Source organism: Herpailurus yagouaroundi, unplaced genomic scaffold, assembly GCF_014898765.1.
Source record: "Herpailurus yagouaroundi ecotype Mexico unplaced genomic scaffold, PumYag 77, whole genome shotgun sequence".
Classification (NCBI taxonomy): Eukaryota; Metazoa; Chordata; class Mammalia; order Carnivora; family Felidae; genus Herpailurus; species Herpailurus yagouaroundi.
Window position 1 is genome coordinate 17780729 of NW_024412388.1, and position 24396 is coordinate 17805124.

The following is a 24396-nucleotide window of genomic DNA, read 5'->3' on the forward strand; positions in this document are numbered from 1 at the left end:
ACCGACGGCGCCACCCAGGCGCCAAGTTGTCCATTTTAAATGGGTGAGCTGTAGAATGTGAATTATAGCTCCATCAAGCAGTTTTTTAAACGTCAAAAACATGATAAAGGGAGGGAAATTCCCTGAGATGACCGACTCCCATCGGTCTTTGCGCCCACTCCCATCTTTCCACCCGCTCAAGGTTGGCCATCTAGGTCTATGGCCCTAGGTAGCCCCCACAAGTATAGTATCTTGGGCCTGGTCAAGGTCTTCTCATCTGCAACCCATGTCCCCGGAGGGGCCACTGTGGCGGGGTTGTCCACCTTTGGAAAATCCTCAGCCCATTAACAGACTATGAGAGTCACTTTTGTCAGTTTCCTAAGGTAACTACAGTGAAAATATAATTTGTCAGCTTAGGATTTGCTGGCAGATGAGAGGACGTGGCCTGCCAAGGTCCCCAGCTGAAGAGTCCAGAAACTTAGGCTTCAATTTGGTAAGAGATCCAATCAAGTCTTCCCTACAAACTATCCTGCCCTGGGCTGGTAATTCCAACATGCAATTACTTGAGGCATTTGAGTTGATGCAAGGTGTTTGATTTGCTTGTCTCCGTTGAGAAAGATCCTGGGACACACCTTGAGCCAACATTTTGTAAGCGGTTCCATCTTTGTCCCAGCAGCAAACCATCCTGGACCTGTGACCCTCCACATGAGCAGGGAGGCTGAAAGGATATGACAGACCTCTGACCTCCGTTTCGTAAGAACTTGGATCTACTTATTTCCATCAAAACCGTCATCTGGAATCAAATCCAAAACAGCATGGATTTACTCCAGACATTTGAAAAATTTTTAAACATTTATTAATTTTTGAGAAGGGGGAGGGTCAGAGAGAGAGAAACAGAATCCAAAGCAGGTTCCAGGCTCTGAGCGGTCGGCACAGAGCCTCATGCAGGGCTCGAACTCATGAACCGTGAGATCATGACCTAAGCCGAAATCAGATGCTTAACCAACTGAGCCACCCGGGTGCTCCATACTCCAGACATTTGATGCAATATTTAAGACTTAAGAGTTAGGGGCAACTCAATTTTGTAAGAAGTGGGACCTGCCGGTTTTCATAGCAGCCGTTCTCCAATAATGACCAACAGCGATGATTTACTCCAGACATTGGATGACATCTTAGAGTTGGGACCACACTTTGGGATTACATTTTTAAGGAGCTGAATCTACTCTTCTTCTTGAGAACCATCCTGGAAGCACTCCAGTTTGGCATCTTCTGAAAGACTGAAGAGCTGAGGACACACCTGGGGTGTGTAAGATTTGGCCAGGAGCTGGGTCTGTAAGTGAACTCAGCCAGCAGAATTTACTGGAGACCTTTCATACCGTCCGGGAGGCCTTCAGATGCAGGCTACATTGTCTGCCACATCTCCTTCCAGTGGGATGAGGGGTTAGGGCCATGGGAGTGGCGATTGTTGAGTCTCTGGCACAACTTTTTCTCATTTTGTTTTAGGTATCTTGTATCTTTCATTGTTACAGAAGAAGGAAGTTTTTCATTGTTTTCTAGTTTCTGGACTGTAGAAATGCAACTGATTTTTATCTACGGATCCAACAACCTGCTAACATATCAGGTTACTTCTAAGAATTCATTTGTATATTCTTTGAGGTTTTGTATGTGGACAATCACACAATCTGAGAACAGCGACAGCTTGGTTTCTTCCTTGCGAATTCTGATGTCCCTTATTTCTTTTACCTGTTTTACTGCATGGGTTAGTACCTCCCAAATAGCACTTAGCACAGTGATACTGGGCACCCCAGCTCACTCCTGCTTTAAAAGGCTTACTTCTCAACACCCCCTTTTAGGTATAATGTTTGCTGTAAACTGTTAGCGTATGCCCACTTCTGGTCCTGCTTTTCACTTAGGTTTGTTGTTGTTGTTATTCTGAATTACAAATGTGATGTATCAGGGGTGGCACCCGGCTGGCTCAGTTGGTAGAGCATGCAACTCTTGATCCCAGGGTCATGAGTTCAAGCTCAATGTTGGGTGTGGAGCCTACTTAAAAAAACTACAAAAAAAAAAAAAAACCCACAAAAAACAAATGTGACTTATCAAAAAATATTTCTGAAATTGTTGAGATCATCTAGCTTTACTCTGTTAATGTGTTGAATTCACTGGCATTTTTTTCTGATATTAAAGGCAACCTTAAATTCCTGCTATTTAACCAATTTCAACAAGTGTTGTTATACTTTTATGACTGTTACCTGGATTCAGTTTGTGATATTTTGCTTAGGATTTTTTTGCATCTTTGGGGGTGAATGGGTGGCTCAGTCGGTTGAGTGTCTGACTCTCGATTTTGGCTCAGGTCATGATCTCATGGTTGATGTGAATGAGCCCCAAGTCGGGCTCTGCAATGGCAGGGCAGAGCCTGATTGGGATTCTCTCTCTCCCTCTCTCTCTGCCTCTCCCTGCCCCCGCATGCTCTCTCTCTCTCTCTCAAAATAAATAAAAAAAAAATTTTTTTTAAGAATTTTTGGGGGGTGTCTGGGTGGTTCAGCTGGTTAAGCGTCTGATTTCTGCTCAGGTCATGATCTCACAGCTCGGTCAGTGCAGAGCCTGCTCGGTTCCTGTCTCCCTCTCTCTCTGCCTCTCCCCAGCTCATGCTTTCTGTCTCAAAAATAAAAGCATAAAAAAATTAAAAAAAAAAGAATTTTTTGGATCTTTATTTATGAGTGGATAGAGCTATCCTATTATTTTACTATTTTCCTCTAATTATGGTGTCAAAATTATGGTAGTGTTATGAACGACACGAGGTGTGTTCCCTTTTTCCATTATCTGAAAAACAGTAAGACTTCCAACCTCTTTGGAAGTTTTGTGTGACTCAACTGTAAAACCACCTGGGTCTGGTGTTTTCTTTACGGGAGGATCGTGCGGTACTGATTCGGTTTCTTTCTTTTTTTTTTTTTAATTTTTTTTCCAACGTTTATTTATTTTTGGGACAGAGAGAGACAGAGCATGAACGGGGGAGGGGCAGAGAGAGAGGGAGACACAGAATTGGAAACAGGCTCCAGGCTCTGAGCCATCAGCCCAGAGCCTGATGCGGGGCTCGAACTCACGGACCGCAAGATCGTGACCTGGCTGGAGTTGGACACTTAACCGACTGCGCCACCCAGGCGCCCCATGATTCGGTTTCTTTAAATGTTAGAGGACTTTCAAGGTTTCTATTTCTCCTTAAGTCATTTGGCTTAGTGCTTTTTTCAAGGAATGTTTTCATTTTATTTGTTTCAAATTTTATTGGTACAAAATCATCCATCTTATTCTCTAAAAAATTTAAATTTTGGGGGGCGCCTGGGTGGCTCAGTCAGTTAAATGTCTGACTTCGGCTCAGGTCATGATCTCGCGGTCCATGAGTTCAAGCCCCGCGTCAGGCTCTGTGCTGACAGCTCAGAGCCTGGAGCCTGTTTCAGATTCTGTGTCTCCCTCTCTCTGACCCTCCCCTGTTCATGCTCTGTCTCTCTCTGTCTCAAAAATAAATAAACGTTAAAATTAAAATTTTTTTTATTTTTAAGAGAAAGAGAGCAAGGGGAGGGGCAGAGAGAGAGAGAGGATAGAGGGAATCCCAAACAGGCTCCATGCTGTCAGCACAGAGCCCAACTTGGGGCCTGATCTCACAAACCCTGAGATCATGACTGGAGCTGAAATCAAGAGTCGTACACTTAATGACCGAGCCACCCAGGCACCCCATTCTCTCTTTTTTTTTTTTTTAAATTTTTTTTCAACATTTATTTATCTTTGGGACAGAGAGAGACAGAGCATGAACGGGCGAGGGGCAGAGAGAGAGGGAGACACAGAATCGGAAACAGGCTCCAGGCTCTGAGCCAAATGCACAAATTTTAAAAATTTTCATTAAGTCCATGTCTATTTCTTTTTGTTTTCTGTGCCTTTGGTGTATCCACCAGAGCCCGATGCGGGGCTCGAACTCACGGACCGCGAGATCGTGACCTGGCTGAAGTCGGACGCTTAACCGACTGCGCCACCCAGGCGCCCCACCCCTATTCTCTTTTTAATCTTGCTGTGTAGTGTGTTTTCATTCCTAAGATTGTTTATTTGTGCCTTTTCTTTTCTTTTTTCTGTTTATTGTTAGTATTTCAAAGAATAAACTATTGGCCCTATTGATCATTATTGTATTCTGCTTCTTGAGTTTCTGCTTTTTTTATTTTTTTAAAAATTTTTTTACTGTTTATTTTTTTATTTTTGAGACAGAGACAGAGCATGAACAGGGGAGGGGCAGAGAGAGAGAGGAGACACAGAATCTGAAACGGGCTCCAGGCTCTGAGCTGTCAGCACAGAGCCCGACACAGGGCTCGAACCCACGGACCGTGAGATCATGACCTGAGCCGAAGTCAGACGCTTAACCGACTGAGCCACCCAGGCGCCCCGAGTTTCTGCTTTCAATTTCATCACTTAAATATTATTTTCTTTGAATTGGTACTCCGTTTCCACCCCCCAACCCTGCTTCCTGATTTTTTTACAATGATATTCCATAACTTATTAAATCTCAGCCTTTCATTTTTCCCAATATAAATTTAAGGCTATACATTTCCTTTAAGTACACTTTTCCATTTTTTCCCATTTTATATTGTGGTAAAATACATATAACATACAATTTATCATCTTAATCATTTTTAAGTGTACAGTTCAGTGGTATGAAATATTCATAATGTACAACCATCACTGTCATCCATCACCATAACTGATTTCATCTGTAAAACTGAAATTCTACAGCCGGTACCCACCACTCTACTTTCTGTCTCTGTGATTTGAACTATGCTAAGTAACTCAGAGAAGTGGAATCTTCTTGTGACTGGCTGATTTCATTTAATTTTCTCAAGGGTTATCCATGTTGTATCATATTGCAGAATTTCCTCACTTTTTTTAATAAATTTTTTATTAATGTTTTATACTTATTTTTGAGACAGAGAGAGACAGAGCATGAGCAGGGAAGGGGCAGAGAGAGAGGGAGACACAGAATCGGAAGCAGGCTCCAGGCTCTGAGCCATCAGCACAGAGCCCGATGCGGGGTCGAACTCACAGACTGTGAGATCATGACCTGAGTCGAAGTTGGATGCTCAACTGACTGAGCCACCCAGGCACCCCAGAATTTCCTTCCTTTTTGACATTGAGTAACATATATGTGGCTAAGCAAACTGTGCAATATACAGGTGAAATAAATTGAAAAGCAAACACATATGTAAGTATATTTCAGTTTGCTTACCCATTCATCTGTCAACAGACACTTGGGTTACTTCCATGTTTTGATGATTGTGAACAATGCTGGTATCAACATAGGTGTACAAATACTCTTTTTGAGACTCTGTTTTGGGGTATACACCCCAAAGTGGAATTGCTGGACCATATGGTAAGTCTACGTCTAATTTTTTTCAGGAAGTGCTACATTGTTTTTCACAAAAGTTGCACCATTTTACATTCCCACCAGCAATGCACAAGGGTTCCAATTTCTCCTCATCCTTGCCAACACTTATTTTCTGGTTTGTCTTTTGTTTTTTGATAAAGCCATTCTGATGGTTGTAAAGTGGCATCTCGGGGTTTTGATTTCTACTTCCCTAGCGATTAGTGATTCTGATCATCTTTTTATTCTTAATGTCCATTTGTATATTTTCTTTGGAAAAATATATGTTGAGGTCCTTTTCCATTTTTAAATTGGGCTGTCCTTCGTTAGTTGAGTTTTAGGAGTCTACTACTTTATATTCTGGATTTTAATCAGAATATTAAATAAAATCAATATTTTATTAATATTAAATATTAAATATTATCAGATATATTATTTGCAAATATTTTCTCCCATTCTGAGGTACACATTCTTTTTTTTTTAATTTTTTAAAAACGTTTATTTATTTTTGAGACAGAGAGAGACAGAGCATGAACGGGGGAGGGTCAGAGAGAGAGAGGGAGACACAGAATCGGAAACAGGCTCCAGGCTCTGAGCTGTCAGCACAGAGCCCGACACGGGGCTTGAACTCACAAACCGCGAGATCATGACCTGAGCTGAAGTTGGACGCTTAACCGACTGAGCCACCCAGGCGCCCCGCATTCTTTTTTTTTTTTTTTAACTGAGGTTTGCTCTATAAATCCTGTTGATGGTGCCTTTGGATGCACAAATTTTAAAAATTTTCATTAAGTCCATGTCTATTTCTTTTTGTTTTCTGTGCCTTTGGTGTATCCACAAAATCACTACCAAATCCAGTATCATGAACTCTTGTCCTATGTCATCTGTCTTCCAAGAGTTTTATTGTTTTGGGGCCTTACGTGTAGGTATTTGATCCATTTTGAGTTAACCTTGTATGATATCAGAGAAGGGTCTAACTTCATTCTTTTGCACATAGATATCTAGTTTTCCTAGCACCATTTGTTGAAAAGACTGTTTTTTTCCCCCAGTGAATGTCTTGGCACCATTTTCAAAAATAATTTGACCACATGTGCAAGGATTTATTTTGGGTCTCTCTATTCTAATCCATTTATCTACTTTATGTCTGCTTTATGCCAGTACCATGCTGTTTGGTTACTTAGTAACTAACAGTGTGTGTGTGTGTGTGTGTGTGTGTGTGTGTGTGTGTGTGTGTATGGAATCTTCAGGGTTTTCTACATATCAGATTATATCATCTGCAAACAGAGTATTTTACTTATTCCTTTTTAATTTGGATACCTTTTATTTCTTTTTCTTGACTAGCTGCTCTGGCTAGGACTTCCAAATAGAAGTGGTAAAAGCAGGAATCCATGTCTTGTGCGTGGTCCTAGAGGAAAAGCTTTCAGTCTTTCACCATTGAGTATGATGTTTGCTATAGGTTTTTTATATGGCTTTTATTATGTCGAGGTAGTTTGCTTTTAGTCCTAGTTTCTCGAGTGTATTTTTCACAAAAAAGTGTTGGATTTTGTCAAATGCTTTCATCAGTTGAGATGATCATGTTTTTTCCCCTTCACTTTGTTAATGTGGTGTATTATAATGATTGATTTCTGTATCTTGAACCATCCTTGCATTCCATGAATAAATTCCACTTGGTGATGGTGTGTGATACTTTGAATATTTTACTGATTTGGGTTTGCTAGTATTTTGTTGAAGAGTTTTGCATCAATGATCATAGGGATATTGGTCTGTAGTCTTCTGGTAGTGTCATTGTCTGGGTATGATATGAGTTTAATGCTGGTCTCGCAGAGTAAGTTAGGAAGTTTTCTCTCCTCTTTAATTTTTTGGAAAAGTTAGTTCTTTAAACAGTAGAATTTGTCAAGAAGCTATTGGGTCCAGGGATTTTCTTTGACAGATTTTAAAACTATTGATTCAATCTCCTTACTAGTTATAAGTCTATTCAGGTTTTCTATTTCTTTGTGATGCGGTCTTGGTAGGTTTTGTTTTTAGGAAATTTCCCACTTCATCTGGGTTATCCAGTTTGTTGGAGTACAACTGCTCATTAGTTTTCTCTTATAGTCCTTTTTATTTCTATAGAATTAGTAGTAATGTCCCCATTTTCATTTTTATTTTAGTAATTTGAATCTTCTTTTTTCATCATAGCTACAGGTTTGTCATTTTGCTGATCTTTTCAAAAAATGAACTTTAAAAAAAGTTTTTTTTTTAGAGACAGCTCACATGCAAGTAGGAGAGGGGGGCAGAGAGAGAAAATCTTTTTTTTTTAATTTTTTTTTTCAATATATGAAGTTTATTGTCAAATTGGTTTCCATACAACACCCAGTGCTCATCCCAAAAGGTGCCCTCTTCAATACCCATCACCCACCCTCCCCTCCCTCCCACCCCCCATCAACCCTCAGTTTGTTCTCAGTTTTTAAGAGTCTCTTATGCTTTGGCTCAGAGAGAGAAAATCTTAAGCAGGCTCCACACTCAGTGCAGAGCCTGACACAGGGCTCAATCCCATAACCCTGGGATTTCACCTGAGGTGAAATCAAGAGTTGGATGCTCAATTGACTGAGCCACCCAGGCGCCCTGAAAAAACAATTGTTTCATTTATCTTCTCTATTGTTTTTTGGTTCTCTATTTTGTTGATCTCTGCTCTAACATATGGTCTTTTCTTCAATCTCTCTTCTTTCAGTTCCTCAGACTCAATAATTTCCACTGTCCTGTCTTCAAATGCGGTATCCTTTCTTCTGCCTAGTCAAATCTGCCTTTGAATCCCTCTGGTGAATTTCTCATTTTAGTTATTGTACTTTTCAGCTCCAGAATTTTGTGCGTGTGTGGTTTCTTACGTTATCTAGCTATCTATTGACATATGTTTCATTCATACATCATTTTCTCGAATTTCTCCCACAGCTTCCTTTAGTTTTTTGAGTGTCTTTAAGGCACCTGTTTTAAGGTCTAATTTATCGGCCATCAGGTCTTTTACAGAGACTTGTTTTTAAGTTTCTGTTGATTCACTTTTTTCTTTTGAAGGGACATGTTTCCCTGTTTCTTTGCATGCCTGGTGATTTAAAACTGGACATTGGAGGGGCGCCTGGGTGGCGCAGTCGGTTAAGCGTCCGACTTCAGCCAGGTCATGATCTCGCGGTCCGTGAGTTCGAGCCCCGCGTCAGGCTCTGGGCTGATGGCTCAGAGCCTGGAGCCTGTTTCCCATTCTGTGTCTCCCTCTCTCTCTGCCCCTCCCCCGTTCATGCTCTGTCTCTCTCTGTCCCAAAAATAAATAAATGTTGGAAAAAAAAAATTAAAAAAAAAAAATAAAACTGGACATTGGAATCTAATAATGTCGTAACTCTGGAAATCAGTTACTACCCTCCTGGGTTTGCTGGGGTTTTATTGTTATTGTTTTTGTATTTTGATTATTGTAGGCTGTTTCTATGCTGAGGATAATCCAGAGGTATAAATTTAAGGTCTCCTCAGGTCTTTTCTGAGCCTTTCCCTGGGCATGCATGGCCACTTTCTAATTTTCCTCATACATGCAGTTGCTTTTGAATATCCTAGTTTTTAATGTCTGGCTCCCCAAATGGGTAATATTTGAATGGGAGAGGGGAGGGCAATAGCCCTTTAAATCCACTGGAAGTCACTTTAGCCCAAGGAGGAGGGGCTTGCAACAATGGGGGAGGCACAACAATGGCTGCCCACCTCTGCGACCAGAAGCAGCCATCAGAGATCCAAGCTCAAATCCCAGGTATTTGGAGGGTAGGGTCCTTTTTGCCCTCTTGGGCTCCCATGAGCTGTGTGCAAGTTGTTCTAGGAACACATTCATAGCTGCCTGTTCCGTGGCTGGGGGTGGGGGATAGGCAGCTAAGTTGACCAACACTAACCACAATTTACCATCCAAATCTTCCTCTGGAAGTTGGAGCCTCGGTAGACTCCACAATTCTACAAAAGTTGCATCAAATTCTGCCAGTGCAATTGTTGTCCAGGTCTGGAGATAGATTCCTGGTGCCTCCTCTCTGCCATCTTCCCAGCATCCTCTCTAAAGACTTCATTCCATCTCACAAGGTTCAGTACATAGTGTTCTCAATATTATTCTAAGCATTTTCTCATTCCCTGTATGGTGCCTTCTTTGATCAGTGAGTTATTTTAAAGTATGTTTTAATTAGCAATAATCATGCCTCGGATAAACCTCATTGGCTATGATACTGCCACTGTGCAAAGTTATTTTAAAGTATGTTTTAAAACTTCCAAACCTATAGGCTTTTTTCCTCCAGGTTTTTATGTTTTTATGGTCCTTTAATTATGTTGCAGACATCTGTATGATAGTGTCCCTTTGGTATTTATAAATATTCCATGTGCTTGAGAAAACAAACATTCCTTAAACATCGTGTTAAGATGTCTAAATATATCTACCAAATAAAAAAGAAATGGAAAATCTGATTAGATCTATAATTAAAGGGGGGGGGAGCTGAATTGGTAGCCAACTCAAAAGAAGCAGTATTAGAGAAGCAAAAAAACCAAGGAATTATGTTCTCTGTTCTGCATTAAGGAGACTTGGCGAGTCTTTTTTTTTTTTTTTCTTTTTACAGAAATATAAAGCTTTTTATAAGCAGTCCATATAGAAACTGGGAGAAGAAGACTACAACATGCTTTTTGGTAGAAATGATTTGACATAAAAATTTATTCATTTGATCGTATTTTCAAAAGCAAGGCAGAATCACATTCATTTCCTTCATAATATCTCTGGAAACAAACTGGACTTCTGAGTCCCTAGTTTGCTTTGGAAACTTTCAAAGAGCTGACCACCAGCAGCCTAGCAAGCCTCTTCTTTCCCTTCCAGGCTCTCCACCTCTTGGAAGGGTGGGGATGACAAACGACACTAGGTAAACAGCATGTGGTTGAGCTTGCTAAACCTTTTTCACCTCCTTCCACAGGCAATAGGGTGACTGGCTTATTCTTTACCTGAAGTCACTGAGTAAGGAAACAGGTTTCGAACACAGAGAATGGAGGGAAGTTTCCCTGGTAGAGAATTTCCCGAGTTAGGAAGAGAAGGATGAACTCAGAGCTTAACCGATTAGTTCCTTCTGCTCAGAGAGAGACATGCTAGCCATGGATCTCAGATCCCTGATCCACAGAGACGTCAGTACAGACACTCAGTTCCTTTGATTAAAATGTGTTGGAAAATCCAGCTCCAAGTAGAGAAGTAGTTTATTACAACGATGGTGCTATAAGAGGAAAATCAAAACAGCAAAGAGAAGACAGTTCTGCCTGAGCTCCAGTGGTCACTCCACTCCTACCAGCTTTATAGTCCAACCAAAGTCAACTGGGAGAGTAAGGAGTGGTAACTGGGGCAGAAAAATGAGTAGACCTCCTTCTGGACCTGTAGACCATTTCAGATCTTTTTGGATCCCCAGCATCGTTATCTGCAGAACGTAAAAGGGAATGATCACACACCAGTGCACTGAGTACAGGATACGGCTTGAACATGATGGGACGCAGCCACACCGGGCCAGGGCAGGGCAGACAGTCTAAAAGGGGAATCAAAATGGGGGAAAACTGGGGCCAAAGGGAAGAAACAGAGATGACCTCCCATTCCTTTAAAGAAAGTTACCTCTCAGAAAGGACAGACTGAGAGGCTCCTTACCTGTGTAGTCGAGGTAGTTATGGGGGATACGAGGCTTAAGACTCCATTTTCTGGCCAGTGCAGGAAAATGGCATAAACAGTTGTTTCTCTTGAGGTATACCTGGGAAAAAAGAAACACCGTTGTCAGAAATACCTGGCTTGTGACCCTGACACATAACCTTATACATCTCCCTTTCAGTTATCTACCAACTCCAAGACCTTGAGTCTGTCACTGCTGCTAGGAAGTGATGCTTACTTGGATACCAGGTCTGCAGGAAGGAAAGAAAACAGCCTTGGAAGGCTCTTTTTGGTGATCTCTTCCATTTGCCTGCTCTACTGGGCTAGACATTTTCTTGAAAAAATTTTAACGCTTATACTAGTTATTTCACATTGAAGCCACTTCCCTTATTATTCAAATCTTTTTTCAACCCCAAATCCGTGGGAGAACAGCAGAGGATCTAACAAGGGCAAGATGTACAATAAAGACGCATTTGTTCTGAGAGCTCACCAGGCTTAGAGAAGAGGATGAAAATCACTAGATAGGAATTCACTCGAAACGGAAGGATGAACGTGTTTCCCCTGATCCAAAGACCTGTGTGCTATGGTGTAACACCTGCAGATACCTTTCACTGAGCACTTTGTATACGCTGGGCATGCTCTCGGGCGCTTTACATAAGTTATCGCACTTAACCATCACAACAACTCCAGGAAGTTAAGTATCTGTGCCCTGCTTCGCACTTGAAAAACACAGGCCCAGGGTCAAATAACTAGATTCGAAATTCCAAGTTTCGATCACAACTTCTCCACTAGTTAGCTTTGTGGTCCTAGGGTTAGGAACTGTATAGAACTGCCCTGGGTCCCCTTCTCACTTGCAACATGGGGATGATAACAGTGTCCGCTTGGTGGGGCTACTAAAGGGATTATGTGAATGGGAAGAATTTGGATTGGAGCCTAACACACTGTAGGTGCTGTGCCAATAGTATTGGCTATTACTATTTTTAGAGATAGGGTAACAAGGTCAAGTATGTTAACAGATGCCTTGTGGCTCCTTCCTTCACGAAGCCCACCACACCTCTCACGAGTCAAAGATATCCTGGTGGCTTCAGACATAAATTGGGGTACAAATTTAACAGCAAAAGAACAGCTCCGGGTTTCCTCAATCAAGATGGCTTCCAGCCTGGCTTCTAACACGGCGGACCCGAGGAGACGCCAGTTTGGGACAGGCCGCCGTCCTGCTCCCGCCCGCAACGAAGGACAAGCTCACCACACAGACGTCGTGTTCTTCTCCAGTTGCTTCCTCCACGGTTTAGAGGAATAGATGGCCTCCCCATTGATGCTCAGCCACTTCCCAACAGCAAGAAGCCTTTCTTGGAAGATGGGAACTATCAGCCCATCTTTAGTTGGTCCAATGTTGAGAAGGTAGTTGCCTCCCAAGCTCACTGTCTGAACCAGTTCCTGGAGAGAGCAGAACAGTGAAACCATAGCTACGAGTGCCAAGCCCAGCATGATGCTGAGAACACATAGGTATTTTTTTATTAAAAAAAAAAAAATTTTTTTTAACGTTTATTTATTTATTTATTTTTATTTTTTATTATTTTTTTTTCAACTTTTTTTTTTTGAATTATTTTTTAACATTTATTTATTTTTGAGACAGAGAGAGACAGAGCATGAATGGGGGGGGAGGGCCAGAGAGAGAGGGAGACACAGAATCTGAAGCAGGCTCCAGGCTCTGAGCTGTCAGCACAGAGCCTGATGCGGGGCTCGAACTCACGGACCATGAGATCGTGACCTGAGCGAAGTCGGACGCTCAACCGACTGAGCCACCCAGGCACCCCTCAACGTTTTTATTTTTATTTTTTTTGGGACAGAGAGAGACAGAGCATGAACGGGGGAGGGGCAGAGAGAGAGGGAGACACAGAATCGGAAACAGGCTCCAGGCTCTGAGCCATCAGCCCAGAGCCCGACGCGGGGCTCGAACTCACAGACCGCGAGATCGTGACCTGGCTGAAGTCGGACGCTTAACCGACTGTGCCACCCAGGCACCCCTAACGTTTATTTATTTTTGAGACAGAGAGAGACAGAGCATGAACGGGGGAGGGTCAGAGAGAGAGGGAGACACAGAATCTGAAACACATAGGTATTAAGAAAAAGAATCTCCTTTGGTGAATAGCCTTTACCCTTTTGAAAATGCCATATATTTTTTGTCATTATGAAAGCAGGAGGGGCTTATATGAGAAAACTGAAAAAAAAATCCTGCTACAGAGTGGAGAAATAGATTAACTTGAATTCCAGGAAGTGATCATGGGTGCTTCCGTGTCAGCCTGCACTTCCCACGGTGTGGCACGCACTGGGAAGGTCATGTGTCAGAAGGGCAAAGTGTGAGCAGGGAAGGGGAGGCCAAACACTTTGCTGTGATGTGATCCCATGGAGCCACATAGAGAGAATATGGGGATAAGACAAGAGAGATTTTGAGGGGGTGCTAGGGGCACTTTGGGGACATGGAAGAGATCTGCAGAATTCGGGACGCTCTATATGAAATGGGCTATGTAGCCTGGGTGGCTCAGTCGGTTAGTGTCCGCCTTTGGCTCAGGTCCTAATCTTACGGTTTGTGGGTTCGAGCCCCGCGTCGGGCTCTGTGCTGACAGCTCAAAGCCTAGAGCCTGCTTGGGATTCTATGTCTCCCTCTCTCTCTGCCCCTCCCCCACTTGTGCTCTGTCTCTCTTCCTCTCTCAAAAATAAATAAACATTAAAAAAAAAAAAAAAAGAAATGGGCTACATAAATGTATATGCTGCCTCTCTGGGAAAAGATGCTGTAAAGAAATATATTCTTCAAGGCTTCTGGAGTGGGGTGTGTGTGTGTGTGTGTGTGTGTGTGTGTGTGTGTGTGTGTGTATTTACTATGACCTCAAACAGGTGCACTTCAAGGAGGCCCAGAAAAATTATGGTTACACTCATAAAATTTTAAAAAGGAGAACTTGTTACAGTATCCCAAAGACACTACACCACCAACTTTTGATACTCCCTTCTGGTCTTTTTCCTACGCAGTGGAAATAGATTTTATATAGCTGTGGTAATTCATAACTTATTTTTTCACGCAATCCCCAGGCACTGACCCAATATTACATTCATAAACTTTTTAATAGTCAAAGAAAATCCCCAAATCTACTTAAATATCCCCTTATGGCTGCCAGAAATGAACACAACCCACATGTCCAACTGCAGATAATCCTGGGAAGAACATCTCTGTATGTAAAACCTTCTTCTGTAATTACAATGATTTCCTTAGGACAGGTTTCTGTGGGTATGTTCAACGACCCCAGTGGGTCGATAGATCGACCTGCACTTCCATCCCAGAATGCTCCCACCACTCTTAGTTAGAAAGCTAGTTGGAGATAGTAGTTAACAAACACCTAACTCGTAAGCGTTCTTACCGAAATGATTTCACACTCAGTTGCGACGTCAGATAGCACCATGTTGCGACGATAGCCCCAGGAGACCTTGTCTATGGAGCTACACATTTCCCACTTGTGATGTGGCAAGCTCTCTGGCTTGAATTTATCCTGACAGTTGTAGTATCCTCCATGATGACAGGAACAGTTCTGACCCCATCGGTCATTTACCACTACCTTGTCCTAAAGGAAGAAAGAGTACTGGGTCACCAGAGGTCAAACCACCTAGCTTCCTTATGTAATGCTGTTTGGTAAATTAAGTATGTATCTGGACAGAAGGAGCAGACTTGGTCTACAACAGTGGTTCTCATTTGGGGGCTGTTTTACTCTGGAGACTTTTGGCAAAGTCTAGAGACATTTTTGGTCGCCACAGTGGGGGTGGTGCTATTGCTATCTATGGGTAGAGGCCAGGGATGCTGTTAAATGTCTCACAACAAAACATCCAGCCCCAAATGTCAACAGTGGTAGGCTGAGAAACCCTGCTAGGCCCATAGGTAACGTCAGAGCTGGGAGAGCCTGTTTTAAAGACCACCTGGTAAACCACTTCTTCTATAAAGGAGGAATGGAGAGAAGCCTTGCCCAAGGTCACATCCCTGGGCAGAGTTTCGGGAAGCTGGGATCGTGAAGCTGGTAGATGAACCCAGCCCAAGATGCTTTCCACTATATAACCCTGACTTCCTTTTCCTAGGTAAAGAAAAGTCAGCAAATATTCTTTTCCTTCCTTCAAATCTTTGCTGAACTCTGAGAAATTATGCAGATTATCTCAATGTTAATGATTAATGCTACCATTATGCTCGTGCTGGCATATCTAAGGTGAATAAAACAGTTTTTGTCCTTAGAGATCCAGCAGAGACTGACTGAGGAGACAGACGTGTGGACAATATGACAGCGCAGCAGAGTTAATTACCTAACTTAAAGGGGAAACACTAATCCGGGAGTGTTTCTTAATTCTAGCAAAGAATATGAATTGTCAGGAGCCAGATTTAGTTAACATTTAACTAATACTTATTAGGTGCCTAACTGGCTAAGTACTGTTCTTGGGGTTGGGGATGTAGCAATGAATAGACCCAAAACCTTGCCCTCAGAAAGCTGACCCTTTAGTGAGAGAGAGTTAAGAAACAAGGCAAGTGACATCTGAAAAATGTTAAGCCAGGTAGTGCTAAGGGAAAAAGCCAGCAGGGAGACAGGGGCATGCTGCAGTTTCAGACAGGGGGACTAGGAAGGCTGCACGAATCAGATGAGTTCTGGGGGAAGACTGGGGGAAGCACAGGAGGGAGCCATGTGGGAATTACGGACAGAAGGAACAGTAAGGAAAAGGGACTTCTCCTAAAAGCACTTTCCCAAGATGAGCATAGCTCCGAAATAACCCTCCTTCCTAACGCACGAGAAAGCGTAGAACAAGAGTGTGCAGAACAGCACCTGCAGCATCCCACCCGAGGGTGCACATCGGAGCCGGTCCAGGGTGAGCACCTTGGGGAAAGCCCGTTTTAAGCTGTGCCCCTGAGACCCTCCACACTTGGCAAATCCCAGAAAAGCACTCTTAATTTCTAGTTGTCATATCGGTTTTCCCCTTTTTACCTCCTGAATTTAGTAACAGTTACCCAATAAGCTCCTTAGGAGGTTTATGAATCTACCAAGATAGCTCAGTACAACCTGGTGCTATACTTGGATTTTTCTTGAAAATCCACAACAAATCCAGAATATGCAGAATTGTTAAATTTTTGTGCGGTGAAGACCCAGGCTTCTGTGACTTTGTAAGCGTACGGAAATACAAACCAGAAATGGGCAGCTATACAGTGTCATAGTGCTGAGTATGTAGCAGGGGGGAGGAGGAGGGGGAGGGGAGGGAGGCAAAGTTCCGTCAAGAATTTGGATAGAAGGGAAAGGAAATTTCCTCGAGAGTTAAACCACATGACCAACACAGATTAGGTACAGTCATAAATATGTACATCTCATTCCCATCATTTAATTTTTATGTTTTGTCTATTAATTTGGGGGGGGCTGGGTTTTTGTTTTTTTTTTCATTTATAATGTTCGTGTGCTTAATAGTTTATTTTACTTTCTCTAAGTCTCTGGGATTTCTACATACTGCTTCTATTCTACTCCTTACATTTAACAAGATGTAAACCTCTGTTGTCAAAGTCAAGAATCAAAGGTGGCCTTTTGGGATGAGCACTGGGTGTTGTATGGAAACCAATTTGACAATAAATTTCATATATTAAAAAAAAAAAAAAAAGAATCAAAGGTGGCTCAGTCCATTGAGCGTCCAACTTCAGCTCAGGTCATGATCTCACGATCTGTGAGTTCGAGCCCTGTGTCGGGCTCTGTGCTGACAGCTCAGGGCCTGGAGCCTGCTTCGGATTCTGTCTCCCTCTCTCTCTGCTCCTCTCCCATTCGTGCTCTGTCTCTCAAGAACAAGTAAATATTAAAAAAAATTTTTTTTAATCAAGAATTAAAGAAGAAAAAGAAAAGCTTATACTCTAAGGAAGGGGGGAAAAGGAGAAACCTTTACTATCCATGAAGTCCCCTGGTCCCTACCACCTCCACGTTGCTATTAGTATTTATTATTGCTGCTGTTGTCACTGTTATTACTCCAGATCTTGGCTCCTTACTCTTTCTTTTCTCATAACAGACAAATAAGAGAGAAGTCATACAATCACGTGCCTTGACTGGGCTATCATTGTAGAGCCAAGAAAGAAACTCTGTAGAGTTCCAGTAAGTATCAGGACATTCCCACTCTCCATCAGACCAAATCAAGTCAGGTTCATACCTGAAAGATACACAATTAGGAAAGTTTATCATCTGAATCTGTTCGCAGTAAGGTCTTACGGATCTATTTTGCAACAAATATAAAAATTTCTCCCGTTTTGAAAGTACCAAAAAATTACATGGTGCAGAGAATGTGGAAAACTAAAGAGACAAAAACAACAGCTGTAACTGTTATGGTTCCTCATATAACCGCTGTTTAATACACAATATTTTGGTACATTTCCTCCTAATCTTTTTTCAATGTCTTCCGAAAAAAGAGTCGTAATCAGTATATATACAATTTGATTTCTTTCCAGCAACTACTTCTGATCAAGAGTGGTGCTCCAGAACTGTAGGATTAAGGTGTCTGCTTTTAAGATGTATTAAGCGCTTTGGGGCGCCTGGGTGGCTCAGCCGGTTAAGCGTCTGACTTCAGCTCAGGTCATGATCTCGTGGTCTGTGAGTTCTAGTCCCGCATCAGGCTCTGTGCTGACAGCTCAGAGCCTGGAGCCCGCTTCGGATTCTGTGTCTCCCCCTCTCTCTGCCCCTCCCCCACTCACACTGTCTCTCAAAAATGAATAAATGTTAAAAAAAAAAAAAGCTTCAACTATTCCACCAAATGCGCTGTTTTTGGACAACTGCCATAGCTTCAACTATAAAGGATCTTCTGAGTCCACTTGAGCCACAGCTGCACCTTTCACATATTGACACTCTGAGCTCTATGCGGCGTGAGCACACGCACCTATGAGGTAAGCACGATTATTCCCATTTAGAGAGCAAGAACCTGATGCTCAGCAGGGCAGTGTGTTTTAGGTGGCAAAGCCTGTAATAGGAGCTGAAACTCAAGTGCAAATTTACCTGATGCCTGATCCTGTGCTGTGCTCTGTAAGCAGGACAGCAAGTGGATTTCAGGAAAAAGATTGCCTGTCTGAGGCAAGATATAATGCAGGTGAACTGTGTGGTACCGTGTATGAGAAACTGTATTAGGCACTTTATACTCATCATTACGTCATTAGTTTCCACAACAGCCCTGCAGTGTCTACTAACCTCCTTTCTCAGGTAAAGAAACTGAGATGTAGACAGATTAAGGAGTTTGTTCAAGGCCATACAGCCAGCAAGAAAAAGAACGGGGTTTCAGATCCAGTTCTGTCGGGACTCCGAACCTCTGCGGGTCTCTTACAACCGTACTATTTCCTTAGGGAAGTCGTCTGGACGCAAGGAGTTTTGTTTTTGTTTTGGTCTAAAATGAGAGTCCAGGCAGAGATGGCTGCCGCTAGAGTCTTAAAGGTTCACCGTCCTCTACGAGGTGGCACGCCCAGGTGCGAGAAGGGCAAACTAGAAATAAAACATGGTGAAGACTAGTGATGAACCCCAATGTGAAAGTGATCGTTTTAATGATAATAATGATAACGCCACCCTTTTTCTGTACAGGCCAGGTGACAGATACTTTTCACATATCGTTCTGAGCCCTATGTAAAAGGCATTATTTCCCTACTTTACATGGTGAGAATCTGAGGCTCAGAAGGGTAGTCATTTAAGGCTTGTAACAAGAGCCAGGGTTCAAATGCAAATCTGCCGGATGCCAAATCCTACGCAGGGTTCTTTGGGCCTTGTTGCCCCTCTGCAAGGTCCCGACAGAGAAAACTACATGTAAAGAGGGACTGAAGTTTTGACTTAACCACCATCCTTGGTTTTGTTCATTTTAACCTATAAAGACACTCGCGGTCCGTGAGTTCGAGCCCCGCGTCGGGCTCTGGGCTGATGGCTCGGAGCCTGGAGCCTGTTTCCAATTCTGTGTCTCCCTCTCTCTCTGCCCCTCCCCCGTTCATGCTCTGTCTCTCTCTGTCCCAAAAATAAATAAACGTTAACCTATAAAGACAATTATGACCACATTATGGGAGTTTTGAGAAGTAGAGGAGGAAAAAAATATACTCTGTCTTAATACAAACCACCATTCTTATTTTGATGTCTTGTAGATTTTTTTCCATAGTCCTTCCTTTCCCCTTCCTCCCAACTTAACAGTATCCTATAGGAAGCTCTAATTTCACTGATAAAAGTCATAAGACCAAAAAGAATTTTTTTTTTTTTTTTACCTGTAAACAAGGTCGTACAGTTCTGGCATTGTTTTTGCATAGACAAAATGCTGTGTTTTGAAGCCATTTTTCTTATCAAGTAGGTAGAGTGGGTGGAACCATTCTAAAAGTGAGTGATAGAGTCCGTAACGCATGTTCCTGAAAAAGAAAAACAGAACAGTACCTGTCCAGTAAGCAAAGAAAATTTAGTTTAAGAAAAATCAGTGACAGCATTTTACATCTCAGTGAAACTCACCCATAAGGGTATGCAGGGCAGTGGGATTCCAAACCATTTCCTTAAATTATGTCTTATCATTAACTTAAACAAGATGATTGGGTTTTTGATAATACACATGACTATTTTTTATGCATAACTATCTTAACACCAAATGTTATTTAAACCATATTTTATCTATGTCCATTATCTCAGTAACGACACATAGTTCTTTTTTAAGAACTGTTTTTCTCTGTCAGTCATAAGAAAGAATACATATTGTAAAGATACTGGGAAATAGAAAAAATATAAAGAATATCCAAAATCTTATCTCTCAGAAGTGATCATTAGTAACATTTTCTATTTAGTTGAAATTAATGAATACAGGTTTATTGTTTCATTTACCTAAGATTTACTAACAGTTCTTAACATTGAAATGTTAAGAATTCTTAGCCAAAATGAAAAAGGGTCAAAGTGACCTATTTTTGTACACTATAAAACTTGTTTTGAGTTCTAAGTGGTGAGTGTCACAGAAATGCTATACTCAGTAAGAAGTAAGGATAACATTGCAACCGCACAGATAAGGCAGAAAGAATTAGAGTTAAGTGTTTCATCATATGACCTGGGGCCTAACCGGGTACAAAGAAGGTAAAAATCAAGGATGGTAAAATCCAGATCTCATCAACATCTCAGAGTTTTACAGCAGGACTGTGAGCCAAGCACAGCATTGGGAGACTGAATATTGAACAGGTGACCAGAGTCAGTAAACGCTTTCTTTATGGCCACATAGCATTTTAGACTTTGTGGGCCTCATGGTCTCTATCACAACTCTGAAGTTGCAGCCTGAAGCAGCCCCAGACATAACCCATAAATGAGTGGACGTAACTGTGTTCCAATCAAACTTTATTTATACAAACAGGCGGCTGGCCTACCCCTGAAACAGGGCAGCAAGTTTACCAAATCACAAAAGAGCGGGATTGGGCAGGGGACAAATACTACTTTTCCTCTCTACAGGCAAACATACCTAGAATTGTAGGGCACAAAACCAGGATAATGGGGTTCAAAGCCCACTTCTACCATTTCCTAGCTCTTTGATCTTGGGAAGTTACTTTTTTTTTTTTTTTTTAATGTTTAACGTTTATTTGAGAGAGAGAGAGAGAGAGAGAGAGAGAGAGAGGGAGTGAGCGCACCAGCAGAGAGAAGGAGAGAAAATCCCAAGTAGGCTCCGAGCTCTCGGCACAGAGCCTGATGCGGGGGGGCCGCCGGGGGGGGCTCCATCCCAGGAACAGTGAGAGCATGACCTGAGCCGAAATCAAGAGTCTGATGCTTAACTGACTGAGCCCCCCCAGGCACCCCTTGGGAAAGTTACTTCTTATTAAGTCGATAAACATTAGGAAGCATTAATTAGAATCAACCAAGCGGCTCCTTACCTCACTTTTTGGCTGCTCTAACTGCCCTTTTCAGTTCCCTCTGAATCTACCATTCATCCAAACTTTCTCCGAATGCCTGCAAAGCTGTATGTTGACAGCTAAGGGGGACACAAAAACGACAGACCCAGTCCTTCATCAGCCACTAGAAAAGGCCTTGGGTTGCAAGGCCTTCCAGAAAGAATCCTTCACAGAGTGCAAATGAGGCATGGTGGGCTACTCTGGGTATCCTTCACCTAAACAAGGCCATGACCTTCTCTCACGGTATCATGAAAAGCTCAGGCATGAAAAGTGCTGGGCATCAGAGCCTGCTAATTCAAAGGTCAGGCTACTTGCTGAACGTAAACTTAGACGACACGTAAGATCGGAGAGAAATGGTGCATCAAAAGACATGAGAGAGTAACCATCTGTAGATACCTACCTCTTCTGAACAGCTTTTCCCAACTCACCAACCAAATCGCGATGGGGACCCACATCCTTGGAGTTCCAGTTCCAAGACACAGGACTTGGCCAGTTTGTGAAGCCTTCGTGATGCTTTGTTGTCAGGACTACGTATCTGTGGACATCAAAACTACGTGAGCAAAGGAAGCAGGCGGCGGGCCACAAGCGTGAACTTACCCAGCATGCCTGAGGGTTTTAAAAATGGTCCGGAGAACTTGATTACAGAAACCGTACTTGCATGGGTAATTGCATTAGCGACACCCAGGGAGCGGCTGCAGTCACAAATCCCCATGGGGAGTTTTAGGAATGGAAGCAAACTTAAGGAGGACAATTCTTTAGTCCCCAGCCAAGGAGGACGCCCAGAGGGAAGGGAGTAGATAAGGGAAAAGAAGTGCACCTTAGCTCTCCCGTTCTGGAAATAGCAGATGATAGAAAAGTAAAGGCAAAGGTCACCTGGATTGCCTCTCACTTACAGAGGTGACAAAAGACCAAAAGAACTGAGGAGAAAAATGTCGAAATAACAACCAAATCACTCAACATCTCATTTGCTTTAATGGCAGAAAAACAGAGGAAGCCTGCACGTGATAATTTAATCACTGGCTGTAGTAGGGAGCTCTAAGACTTGAAAGGCCAGATAGATAGTCCTTCAGCCTTTGTGGCCCCCACTCCTCTCCGTAGCATATCCTTTTTCTTTTTTAAACCCTTTAAAATGTAAAAATCATTCTCATCTCATGGAACTTATAGAAACAGGCGGAGGGGACCCATCTCTCGGGCCACAGTATGCAGACCCCTGGTGTGGTGGAAAGAACCTTCGCCTTGGAGTCGTGAGATTTGGATGCAGGACATTAGTTCCCTTCCTCTGTCTGGGCTAGTCACCTGGGCTACAAAATAAGGGGTCTGGACAAAGGATGTCTCCCAGATTTTAATTTTTTGTCATTTGTAAAGTATGGATCTCTAAGGCTCCCATTAGACAGTGGCCACCTCCTCCATTTGGCGAAGCCTTATGTTCCCACGCATTTATTGGCAAACACTAGTAAGAGTCAGCTGTAATTTTTCTTTAGGACAAAAGAACTTATCCAAGAGAAACTAAAACCCAGAAAATGACTGAGAAGACAAGGTAAGGGTGGAAGGCCACTCTAAGCCAGGAGCCCGGAAACCTCCCTGCCTCCGTTCTTACCCTCTTCCAACCTGCTTCCCTCCCGGCCGCCAAGCTGATTCTTCCAGAAGCTGAAGGGAACCGTCCCCTCACTTCACACCTGACTTCACACACTGCCCTCATGGATTAGTCCTTCAGGATTGGCCCCAGCCTTTAACAGCCTCTCCCTTCCCCATTTCAGCATGCCACACTCTCAGTTCTCTGCACCGACCACACTCAAGCTCCAACAGTTATCAAAACAGTTCAGACATTTCTTGAGCACTTTCTGTGTGCAGGGCACTGAGAAGAGCAGGTGAGTGAGAACTGGTACTGTTGTCCAAATGGACTGCACACCAGAACTCCCCTCCCCTCCCTCTTCCCCTGGGAGATATTAAGGCTGAAACGAACTAAATACACCCCTTTCTATCACCATGGAAGGAGGCTGCAGGGAGGTAACAAAACTCCAGACCAATGGATTAAAATTCTGGAATCCTGATTGTCTTGTTGACCTGGAAGGACATTAGGTATCAGAGCTCAATCGTCTCGATCAACAGGTGTAGACAAGGGGGCCTTCCAGCCCACCACCTCCCTGAAAGCTTTATTTTTTTCGACCCCCCCAGCAGACGCGCCTTCTCCTGATCAGTAGTGCTACATTCAGTTCTGCATCCTTCAGGAGGCAAATCACAGGCCCCGGGGGGACATTAAGTCAGCCGGGCAGCCGCGCGACCCGGGGACAGCGGCCTCGCCTCCCCGCCCCGCCCCCACTCAGTTCCCACCTGCCCAACGTCAGCCCGAGCCGGGAACGCGAGCTCCGCCGGTCCCGGTCCCCGCGGCGACACTCACTTGGCCCCGGCCGCCTGGAAGAGATCCGCCCAGCTGTCCGGGTTGAAGAAGCGCGCGGTGAACTGCGGCCCGAAGTCGGCGTAGCTGAAGCCGGGCGGGTAGTTGTCGCTCATGAACTGCTCGTACTGCGGCAGCCCCTCGCCCTTCCAGTGCCACCAGAACCACTCGCTGCCCCAGGCCGGCACCGAGAACACGCCCCAGTGCACGAACACCCCGAACTTGGCCTTGTCGAACCACTCCGGCAGCGGCCGGGAGTCCAGACTCTGCCAGTCCGGGGTATAACGGGGCTGAGGCCGGAACCCGCGCACGTATGCGGCTCGGAGCAGCACCGGCAGCAGCAGCAGCACCAGCCCGGCGCCCACCGCCCGCGACTTCATTTCGGGCAACCGAGTGGTGGACTCCGAGCCTCCTCTCCGCTTCTTAACGCGCAGGTGCGGGCCGCCCGGTTCCGCCTACTCTAACTAGTGATTGGCTCGGAGGGGAAAAGGGGCGTGTCAACCTAGGCGGCTTGGCGACTGTGTTCCTCTCCGCCGCGGCTTTTCCTGCAGCGCCCTCTGGCGCTCAAAAGGAGAAAAACTCAAAGGGTCGTTGACCGTGATCCCTGAGGGATGAGGAAGTCACAGCTGGGTTAAATCGTGGGGGTGAGGAAGGCCTGGCGAGTGCTGAGAGCTGGGACTAGTGCATTTTGTCATTGGGAGCCATAGAGGACTTTTCGAACGTTAGTAGAGAAGAGCCAGCCTGGAGGCAGGAATACCAGATGGAAGGGCATAGTGACGGCCCAGGCAGAAGTGCGGGCTAGAGGGATGGTGGAGGCATTGCCAGGGAAGAAGAGGGGGAAGAGTGGGAGCCGAGAGAGGAAGAGCCTCTGTGGTCACTGTGCCCGTCTAATATTTATTGAACTTGCTTTGGGCATTCTGAGGCAATTCAAAGAGTGTAATATCTAATTGGAAAAATGAGACCCTAGAGAACAAACCAAGGGTGGCTGGAGGGGCTGTGGGTGGGGGGGATGGGCTAAATGGTCAAGGGGCATTGAGGAAGACATTTGTTGGGATGAGCAC

General features: G+C 43.7%; 1 protein-coding gene and 1 pseudogene across 1 annotated transcript; both read right to left on the bottom strand.

The window, feature by feature from the left end:
* Positions 1-9459: 9459 nt before the first annotated feature.
* LOC121027952 (uncharacterized) lies at positions 9460-9609 on the bottom strand (annotated as a pseudogene).
* A 427-nt stretch (positions 9610-10036) lies between these two features.
* FUCA1 (alpha-L-fucosidase 1) lies at positions 10037-23768 on the bottom strand. The gene is made up of 8 exons (XM_040464832.1): positions 23339-23768; positions 21341-21475; positions 19300-19437; positions 17123-17228; positions 14441-14641; positions 12274-12464; positions 11031-11130; positions 10037-10809 (listed from the first exon to the last, which is right to left on the bottom strand). Exons 1-8 carry the CDS (start codon positions 23713-23715, stop codon positions 10669-10671), a joined length of 1389 nt encoding a protein of 462 aa, XP_040320766.1. The 5' UTR covers positions 23716-23768; the 3' UTR covers positions 10037-10668.
* Between the last annotated feature and the right edge of the window lie 628 nt (positions 23769-24396).

What these genes read in the sequence shown, in the direction of transcription:
- FUCA1 (XM_040464832.1), bottom strand. Translation starts at nt 23,715, where the DNA reads ATGAAGTCGCGGGCGGTGGGCGCCGGGCTGGTGCTGCTGCTGCTGCCG. An exon ending in CTGTACGACCTTGTTTACAG is followed by an intron (nt 17,229 to 19,299) that starts GTAAAAAAAAAA and finishes TGTATCTTTCAG; the next exon opens with GTATGAACCTGACTTGATTT. An exon ending in ACAATGATAGCCCAGTCAAG is followed by an intron (nt 14,642 to 17,122) that starts GCACGTGATTGT and finishes TTCTTCCTTTAG; the next exon opens with GACAAGGTAGTGGTAAATGA.